General features: G+C 41.0%; 1 protein-coding gene across 1 annotated transcript in view; it reads left to right on the top strand.

Moving 5' to 3' along the window:
- The window catches only part of LOC102020546, a 113,523-nt gene extending 104,439 nt beyond the window's left edge, over positions 1-9,084 (top strand). Inside the window, exons 5-8 of the mRNA XM_005398983.1 lie at positions 7,381-7,466; positions 8,032-8,137; positions 8,375-8,469; positions 8,891-9,084. Of these exons, the coding sequence (XP_005399040.1) occupies positions 7,381-7,466; positions 8,032-8,137; positions 8,375-8,469; positions 8,891-9,084 (481 nt within the window). The remainder of the gene's footprint in view (positions 1-7,380; positions 7,467-8,031; positions 8,138-8,374; positions 8,470-8,890) is intronic.
- The last annotated feature ends 1,490 nt before the right edge of the window (positions 9,085-10,574 follow it).

Consider the following 10,574-nt stretch of genomic DNA (forward strand, 5'->3'; position numbering starts at 1 on the left):
TTTTTTTTTTTTTTTTTTTTTTTTGGTTTTGCCTTTTGATTAAGCTTTTAGTCAGCAAGGCATACAGATGGACAGAAATACCAAAACAAATAAGCCCATTGGTTACTCTTTACATGGAAACAGAAGCTGAGGAAATAATTTTATCTTTCTGGAAACTCAAGCAAGTATTACTGGTGCTTTCTGGCCTACATTTGCAAGTTATATTACTACAAATTTATAAATAGCTACAAAAGTGAATATGATAGGATCAAAGGAAACTTACATTCAATGTGGTCAGAAATCTGAACATTGTAAAGATTTTGGTAGGTTTTCTAACATTTATTAAATTATTTTACTGCTAAAGTAATCAAAATCAACTCAATATTTTAAATAGTTCAACAAGATTCTCCATGTGTACTTTAGATTCAGAGATTGTCATAATGCCTTAGAAGTAGTCCTTCTGCCTAAGAGTAAATATGTCCAACTTCAATTAACTGGAAAAGGTGCCCTTTTTGTTTATTGGGGTATATCCAACACATTGTGGATTTACCCCAGTTCACTAAATACTGGCAATCAGTAAGTTAACTGGTACTTTACACAGAACTTTTAACGTCTATTGATCAAATGAGCTGTACAAATGGGAATTAAGCTTCCTTTAGCTCTAAAATCACAAGGCAGAATGAGGTAAATTCCACTCCGTTCTGTCACTGCCTCGCTGTGCCACCTTGAGCAAACTGTTTAAACCCTTTCTACCTTCTTTTCTTGAAATGAAACACTAAAGTGGGATATTTCTAAAATTCTGTATGATCTGTGTACTTGAGTCTAACATCATGATGCATTAGAAAGTATTTCAAGGTACTGGACAAAATAGGAGAAGCTCAGAAAAAAATTCTAACACAATGGCTATCTTTCCAGATGTGCAGAACCAAGTGCTCTAAGCACACGAAGAAAGAAGTCTAAATACCCTTTGCTTTACAATGTGTTGACTTACACTGGCTAAGTGATATTAACTACCTCCTTGAGCAATTTCTCTAGCTATTGGGCAGAGAATCTTTAATAACACAGATCTCCTAAATAGATTCCAACTCCTAGAACCTACAATTTCAGCTTCCCGTAAGAATGAGAGCTACAGCCTTAGAAATACAGTTGTGTGCTACATCACAGCATTCCAGCCAATGGACCCCTCTGTAAGGCCTGGTGACGGTTTTATCTGTCTTTCTGTGAGTGTACTCTGTGATATGTGCACAATGATAAAGTCCCTTGGGATGCATTTTGAAGAGCATATCAAGCAATGCTGCATGACTAAGTATGATTCACCCACTCAAATTGGTCCTATAGCACAAAATCTCCTTTTTCACAATGTGTTCTATATTTAAGAGGAAACTTGAATGTTGCTTTATGTTTGAGAAGCATTGTATCTCTCATATTGAGGTTACATAAGCAAACATTTCTGAATTTCTTTAATTTGAGAATGATTTTACCCACACACATACTATATACAAAATCTACACTGACTGAGTAAACAACTTCCACATTTTTTCTTACTGACTTATATTTTTATCTCTCTCATAATAAACTAATTATGGCATGGATTTAAAAATATATCCGAGACATTCAGTGGACTAACCGTGAGAAGGTATGTTTCCTTTTTAACAGACAGGGGCTTCCTTCCCTTTTTGTTATGTACTTCAGATGGCATTTTTAAGAGACTTTCACAAGGGCTAGGTGCTTAATTAAGACTTTAAAATGAGAGCAATAAATATATTTTATTGGTTATGATCCCTTTTTCTTTATTAGAAGGACAACAGACTGCCAGTTAACTGGTCATGAAATATTAATTAAAAAGAAAAATATATGATGGAAATAGTCTTATGGTTGATACAAACTCATTTTCCCCAGGATTTCTTTTCCTGCATAAAGTTAAAGGTGTCTTATCACATCACCCTTGGGGAAACACTGGACTATCAGTGTTTCTTATGCAAGGGGCTTATTCAGTGATAGCAGCCTATGGAGTGTCCTCTGCTCCAACATGTGGCCTTATAAAGAAAAAAGACATATGGATGAGGAGAGTCTGAAAGCCTGCTCAGGACAGGGATTTTTGGACCTGGAACACCCATCGCAGTCAGCGTGAATGCAACAGCTCAGCATGGAGTCATGTAAGGCAGAAAGACAAGATACCCTTCTGCAGGCTCCAGTCTTGGCTAACTAGAGCCTCCAATTATCACACTTCTCCTGGATTCTACTTGCTTCCATGCACTTCAGCCTGCTCCCCTCAACTGGGTAGAAGATGACTTAAAACTCAAACTTAAGAAAAAAAGCAGATATTAGAAGATGACTGGAAAAGCAACCCTGGAATACTGCCTGTGCTACTAAAATAGAATTAAGACCTTTCCGGTGGCAACTCTGATCTTGGTCTCATTTTGCTGGAAAGGACCCTTCGAGATGGAGACAGGAAGATACCCTCACTCGGTACTGCAGGGAACAGCAGAGGTGTGTGTGGTCCTCGCCACCCTCAGAGGTCCAAGGGTTTACTTAAGACCTCAACAACAATCTTCAGGCAACCAGGAACCTTCAGTCAGTGTTTCCCAAACATTCTGTACATTTGAGTCCCCTGGGCCAACTCGCTAAAGTGCACTTTGTGATTGGGGTTCTGGAGTGCTGCTGATGCTGGAGGTTCCTTGGTCTTCGCTGAAGCAGCCAAGTTCCTCCTCCTGAAGCCCTGAACCAGACTGGCATCAGTCCAGGAAGGCCAAGCAGATGCAGAAGCTTGACAGAAGCCTGTAGTATCTTTTAAAAACTCAAACAAAACATCTACTATAATTAGGAGATACATGGTGATGTCTTAAATTTTCTATCACTTCTAACATTGTTTAAAACAAAAAAATTTTTAAAGATTTTTTAAAAGATTTGGACATAATTAAGAATGCTTCCCTTTCCAGATTTTACTTTCAAATTTGAGCAGAATTGAGGATTTTATTTCTTCCCTGGTTAACAATTTCCTTTTCATTCTAAAATTATCCCACAGTAATGAGGTGGGAGATTAGGGCGTGGCAAACCAGTTGGGCAAGTGGGCATGACCTGTCCAGCATGGAGACCCAGAACACGCTCAGAAAAAATTACAAGCTCTGCACGTGGGGCCAAACAGAGAGTTCTAGCTTCAATTCTTCTTGGGAAAAATGAAGCAGGTTTTTGATAGGCCGACTAGATCTGACAAGCAATGCAAAAGACAGCCTCCATTAAGCTCACGGTCATTGTGAGCCTTTTCACTGCACACCCTCCCTCTGCAGAGAATAATTCTTTTCCAAGCTTCAACTGTCCCACAGTCACTCCTCAGCATATATTTCTTTTCCTACCTTCACTAAATGTAAAACATCCTATCTTTTGCACTTGTTTGACCAATTCTTTGTTCAGGATGATGACAACCTAGAAACTGCCTCTAGGAGCACCCCAGAATCCCAGAACCCAGCTAACATGAAGATCAACTTTTTTTTCTTTTGATGTACAGGTCTATGAACTTTAACACATGTAGAGATTTGTACAACCACCAGCACAATCAAGAAGTAAAGGGAGAGATTGGGACTGGGGTCTTTCAATCCCCTTCAAGACCATGTCACAAATACCTCAGTTCTACTCACTGGACTCCACCTCTGAAGGTCCCACTACCTCCCAATAGTGCCACAGGCTGGTGACTACATCTTTACTATATGAGCCTTTGGGAGACATTCTGGAGCCAAACTATAACACTGAGAATGAGAGATTCTCTTGGACAATCTCTTTATTGTGTTGCCAGCGTCCTACCCAGCAGAGAGCGCAGGCTGTCTCCCAGCTGGTGGTGACCTATAAACTCTAACCTGCAAAGGTGGAGGACAAAGCACCCAGCTGCACAGGAACTGCATCAGAACGGCCCCAAACTAGATCACTGGCAGAAGGCGGAAACAGGTAATTTATTCTGTTTCATCTTTCAGGACAGAGGAAACTGTTGAATCTATACCCTCAAAAAAGTTTCAAATCATGGAAAAGCTCTCAGATTTTTAAATTATTCATATTAACAACTACAAGTAAGAGAATAAACCTTCAGGAGATGACAGAAATGCTTTAATTTGGGAGCTATTGCCAGCGCCTGTATACTTACAACTCCATTCATGCCACATAACTAAATGTCTTGTAATACGGCTTTTGATTTACAGAAGGAAAAAAAGATGATATTACTAAAAAGACCCATTACTCTTGTGCCTCCTCATGTAGTTCAATGTTAAGTACTCTACAAAACTGAATCCTTGGTGGAATGCAATTCTGTAATTCAATTGAGAGATCTTGCTAATGTCCCAGTCTGCAAGAACATAGCTTAAGGGTTTAGGTTTAGCAGGAAACCTTGCAAACCGGAGACAGAATTACAGCCTGCCTCTTCCACGGAGGGATGAGTGAGGGTTGTTGGCAATGTAATAATATCAAGCAATTATTAGGATTTTTAAAAGAAAGTGAAAGAATTACAGAGTTCAGTGCATCTGCTTGAGAAGATAAAGGATGAGGAAAAGGATAGATGGTAGATGGACAGAATGTTGATTACTATGGAAACTGGATGATTAGTATGTAAACGACAGCTAAGGACACTATTCTCTCTACGTTTGTGTATGTGTGACATTAAGCCTAATAAAATGTCTTAAGAGAAAAAGAAGACATCACCCAAAGTACTATAATGGGGAAATAAGGATTCTTGAAACTGCTAGAATTTATAGCTGTTTTTCATGGTATTTATTATATGTCAACATGAATAACTATTATGTGATAACTTCTGTAAGATTACAAGTGAACTCATCAGTATAAACAGAAGTTTACTGTCAATACTAGGGTAAGACGCCTTCTCAGTACATTAAAGGAGTTATATGTAAGGAAGCCTGTGGACTTGTGCCATTCATATATTATTCATATATATATACACACATATATACACACATTTAGACCTGAGATGGGAAACTAGGATGCTAGAAAGGTGGGAGCACTGTTTATTTGTATCACAAAAAGGCCATTGACATATTCCTGTACACATCACTGCATATCAATAATATGACCCAAGAATGTCTGTCAGTCTGTTTCTAAGCTCTAGCTGCAATTACCATGATCTAAAGGACACTGGAAAAATACATATTCTCAGGTGCTGCTCCAGACCAGTGAAACACGCTCTGCAGATTGTCTCCTAATTTTTATTTCTGTTAGTCCATGTCTGCAGTACACAGTGACGACACTCCTCAAGGGCAGTCAGCACACACACATAACCTACCTTCGTCCTCTTTACACCCCCCCTTCCACTCCCCCGTCCCTCCTGCCTCCATCTCTTTGTACAGATGATTTCCAAACTGATCCTGGGATTGAGGGGCGCCGGGCATCTGCTTTCAGGAACATGGCTAAGGCTTAAAGTGAGAATCCTCCAAAGCACGCTGGGAGAACTTATCAGGGCGCCATACTGTGTGCATCACCTACAGCAGCCATGCCAAGTAGGGAGGTGTCTGTGTGGAGAAATGAAATTATAAGAAAGGCACAGGGTGCTGAGTGTTGAATACAATCATTTCTATGAAACGAAGAGGAGGAAAACAAACTGAATCCTTCCATAAAACCTTGACAGACCCTAGGCTAGATCTTCTGAACTTAAGTTTCATTTACTTCAACGCATAATTAAATTATTGTTTTAACAGAATAGGGTGTATTTGCTAAAAATTACACAGAGAAGCTGATAGTCACTGTCACCCTGCAAGGGTTGCTCTCATTTGCTCTTGGCTTGAGGATCCTTAAAATTTGTGTTAGTGAAGTCAAGAGGAAGAACCTCACACCCTGCAGTGGAGGGGCAGCTATCGTCCGCACAGGGAAGGCTTGGCCTGATGCGCTCCTCTCTTCCTAAGGAGGGAAAAGCAGCCTAAGAGCTCCGGACAGCTTCCAATTCTGCCTTCCATAAGCTTTTTAATTCTGATTCATTTTGCTTTTCTTCTTTATGTTTTATGTTCATATTTCTGCTTTCACTTTTAAAAATGTATTGACTTCCTCCTAGGGTTCCTCATTTAAATGCTGACTCTCGGGGCTTCATGGTCTGAATTCTCCTCTCACCTGCCAGCAGTTCACAAACTCTCAGCCTGTCCTTAATTTCAGTGATCACCATGCAAAATTCTCTGCTCTCTTCCCAGCCCAGTGTTGAATCACACCCACCAAATAAATTAGACATATTGGGACTAATGACTTGTTTATAAAAGCCAAAGAGAATTTTTCTTTCCTTTTATGGATCCTGTTGCATCCTCCAATTTTCCTATCTATTAAAAAAAAATTATTCTGTGGTGAGCTATCACAATCCCCAAGTCAGTCGCTGGGGAAAAACTATCAGAATCCCTAGAATTTATACCCCTGCGCTTGGAAACAAGACTGACTTAAAATCCTGCTTTCTCCACTTACTCACTCTAACATCTCTGCCAGGTCTCCTACCTCTGTAGAGTGATGAGAAAGACCCACTGCCTCTAAAAATGGAATAATGGTAGAATCAAGTGAGATGGAGGCAGGTACCACGACACACGCTGCAGGCTTAGGCATTCAGGAGGCTGAGACAAGAAGACTGCTTGAGCCCAGGATTTTAAGACCAGTTTGGGCAATGTAGTGAAACTCTAACCCAAAAAAGGAAAAACTGAAATCAATACCAGTATAATCTCACTAATCTGAGCCATCACTTTCCAGAATGGAGACATGGAAATGCACGGAAATATGACCAGAAGATTGGCCTTCCCATTTGACTGCAGCTGGAAGACAGGTGACGGAACTGGGATGCATGGAACAGAACCTTCAAATCTTATTCAATGTACTTTCACATTATTTGAACTACTTTGAAAATTGTAATATATTATTGAGTCCTTTCCCAAAGGGATGATTTGCTTTCCTCCTATTATGAGATATTAAACCTAATAACTTATTAATAACGCTACCCCCAAAAAATAAGCACTAGAAGAAAAAGTCCTAATCAGTCATAAGTTGATTGATGGTGGCCAGTGACAAATAGGACAGCTGCCAGTAAAATAATGAGGAGTGAGGGAAACACAGAGAGTAAAAACGCCCAAACCAGACCACCTGCACAACATTGCAAAATTAGCACCAGCAGTATCTCCAGCCACACCCTCCCCAGCACAGTGACACATTTTATGTTAGCAAAACACCCCAAACTCCTCACCCAGAGCATTTCCTAACTCTCTTCCAAAGAATCTCATGCCCTACACACCTGGGTTTGATATGACTTGTTTATCTGTTTGTTCTTCTTGTCTAACTCAAAGAGTCTTTCTTTTTCTTTGTCCCCAGCACCAAACATTACTGAAATGAGAAAGAGTTGCTGGGGAGAGGTTCGTAAATACCCATTTCTTGCTTCTTTTGTTCAAGGTTGTCTGTTCGTGAACCAGCAATTATCACACAATATCAGAAGGAAAGACAAGCCCTCCTGGCTTTGGACTACCCTGACTCTAGTTGTAAGCAAATTTTTTTTTTAAGTATCTGATCACGTCTATCTCAGGAATGCCTTTGAGGATTCACTGTTCCATAGAATGATGAGCCTCAAGTACAGACATGGTGATGTATGTTCAGTAATAGCACAACTAAGTTTTAAAAGATTTTTTTCCAGAATACTTTAGTATGAAGTAATTTACTTGATGCTTAAAAGTAGTCTGACCTGTTACATGGGTAAGATATGATGTATGGTGTATATTTTGCGTATGATGAGAATCAGGCTCAGAGGGATTATAGCTTGCTCTGTTCCACGGTCACACACAGATGGACATGTTCTGACTCCCAGTCAAGTGCACACCTGTCAGATCACAGTTGCCCTCTGGTGCAACACACACATGAATAAAGCATGAAACTGGAGGCCATGGAAGAGCAAGAACCAAAGGTCCCTGTCCTGTGTTAAACTGGCAAGTCTGTTTCTATACTTAGTTCATAAAATTTGGTCGAAAGCTGCCTCCACAGGTAGTGAACTACAACCTAAATGAATATGCAAGCAAACTGCAAATTACTAAGTGTGTATTCTTATAACAGACACCGGAGTCTCCGCCAGCATAGCAATCAAGCATCAGTCAACCACAGGTTGCCAACTTTCATGTCTCTATAAGGAAAATGCCTCCTCATACCAGGACCATATAAGGTAAATGCTAACTGCAGCCAGTCCGGTTGTTTCAGACTGAAATAGGTGAAGGTATTCATCTTCGATATTATTGCCCCCATTTCATGCTGGCCTTCCATAACGCCACACAACCCCTCTGCTCTGTCAATCTGGCCTCTTTATGAAGCTATTCCTCCCACAATATCTTTGAACTCTGTCTGAATCCGGGGGACAATCACACTGGTTGGGAATGTTCTCTAAAGTACTCATTCCTTTTAGGGCCAAGGCCTTCCCAAATCCAGTGAAAGTTATTTTGGCCATTCCAGGATTCAAAGTTTTCCCTCTCTTTGAACTCTTTCCTAAAATAATCATAGGTAGGATCTGAACCATTTCTTCAAAAGGCTGTATTCAGGGACTTGGATGAAAGGCCATGGCTTGTCTTTTGTTTCCTTCACGGTGTTGGTCACATACTAGGTACTCAATAAATACTCCACCAAGTGACTGTTTACCAACTACTCTCCTGTATTATTAGAGATCCAAGAAAGAGAAAGTAGGTCTTTTAAATGTTTATTTTTCAGTGAACCCTGTTTTATATTATTTTGTTAAATGATACTGAATGAATCCATCTCCTTTTTACATTACAATCTTTTGACACCTTTCAGACAAAAAAAATCTCAATTCTAGGTTATACTCCTCTTTTCTCTATCCCTTTATACCCTGTCAGTAAAACTTTAACTGTTTTTATCTCTAGGACCAAATGTAAAACCTGAACTTTGTGATTCCAATTAATTGTAGGGATTCTTAATAACCAAATCAAGGATTCTTTACCCAGGAAAGTGAAAACCTTAAAACGCATCGAAGAAATCTGCACCTTCCTTAATGATGCTCAATTCCTAGAGCTACTTCAGCTGCAGTGGGAACCATGGTGCCCTTACTCCCTGAGAAAGTGTCAGTCCAGGCCGTCAGACGGCTACACACACGCAGGGTGAAGTCAACCAGGACCTGGGAAATTTCCACCTGCCATTCTGTGTAGCATAACTATACATGATTTTAAAGATCTTAACCCACCTCACCGCCCTGCCCCCCAGAACTAATCTATATGCTAATTTGCACTTGATAATGCCGCCCCACAATATGGTAATTCCTGTAATGTTTTCCAGGGGGAGGGAGAAAGAAAAGGAGAAATTGAGCGTTGTTTCCATCACTGAAGCCGAGACCCTCCGCAGGAAGAGTGAGGGAGAAACCTGGGCTTGCCACCTTGCACCCAGAATGAAATCGTTCTGGAGAGGCAGGAAGAGCTCTCTGCGGCCGCGCTATTTTGCAGCAATGCTCAGAAGCACAAGATGCAGAGAGCTGAAGCTTATGGCTGGTGAGTGAAACTCTAGCGGCCTGCACCTGCCAGGGCGACCTGGCTGGGCGAAGCAGCCCTGGAGGTCGCCAGGTCTTGCAGCCGTGCTGCTCCTCCTCGCGCAAGGGTCCTTCCCCTCTTGCCTGTTTTCCTAGAAGTACTCTCCGATGCTATTAAGATATCAAATACAGGAATGACAACAAGAGAGTCCTAATTAAACCGGAGCAGCGTGCGCCCTCGAAGGAGCAGCCTGAACCCAAATAAGAGGAGCTTGGGACCGGAGAGGGGGAAGAAGACATTGAGGGCTTTGAAATCAGCTGGGTGTCAAGCTCTGCGTTTGTTGTGTGTGTTTAAAGGGCCCCGTGATGCAGAGGGCTCCCAGCGCTGTCAGGCCACAGGCCAAGCTCCGGATTCACTGACACAGAAGGGAAACAGGCACCGAATCCTGTGACCAGAATCCAATTGTAATTGGCCTCCTAGATCACTCACGGCAATCAGGGAAGTAATATGCTTCTGAATAATTATGAATAATTAGGCACATTTATGAATAATTACACTGATAATAACTATCTAACTCATTCCATTTTAAAATTGTAATTCAGTCATTATAGATCAGGGAGTCATTCCCTCCATCCTGCTCACGGCCCCATCCATCTGCCAGTCCAACGGCGACGGTGGGAGTCCCTCTCCAGGACAGCACTGGACTCACCTTGGGGACAAAGGGACATCCCGGTCCTTAGGGTTGGAGTTTCATATCCCCCTGATTGATTGCAGAGGACTCCAGACAGTACAGAGAAGCAGGAGGGCCAAAGGAGACAATTTTCCTAACACATTGGAGTTTCGCCATCTAGTGACTCATTTATCAATATGTAAATGAGTTCAAAGTGATGTCTAGGAGCTCAAAGCTGGCTTCAGAGCCCATGGTAAAGGGAAGCCATTGTTTCCAAGTGGTATGGTAAAGAATACTAAATTGTAAAAGAGGGGTTCTTTCTTAGAGTCTTCTGATCAAATACTAAACTGCTTAGAAAATTAGAAGTCCCAATTTGAACAAGGAATCTTGTTAAAAAAAAGAAAGTGTCCCCAGACTTTAAACAAAATGTGTCCTTTCCTTACTGCCCTTACATCCTTCCT

The sequence above is a fragment of the Chinchilla lanigera genome, unplaced genomic scaffold (assembly GCF_000276665.1).
Source record: "Chinchilla lanigera isolate Chin_1 unplaced genomic scaffold, ChiLan1.0 scaffold00064, whole genome shotgun sequence".
Taxonomy (NCBI): domain Eukaryota; kingdom Metazoa; phylum Chordata; class Mammalia; order Rodentia; family Chinchillidae; genus Chinchilla; species Chinchilla lanigera.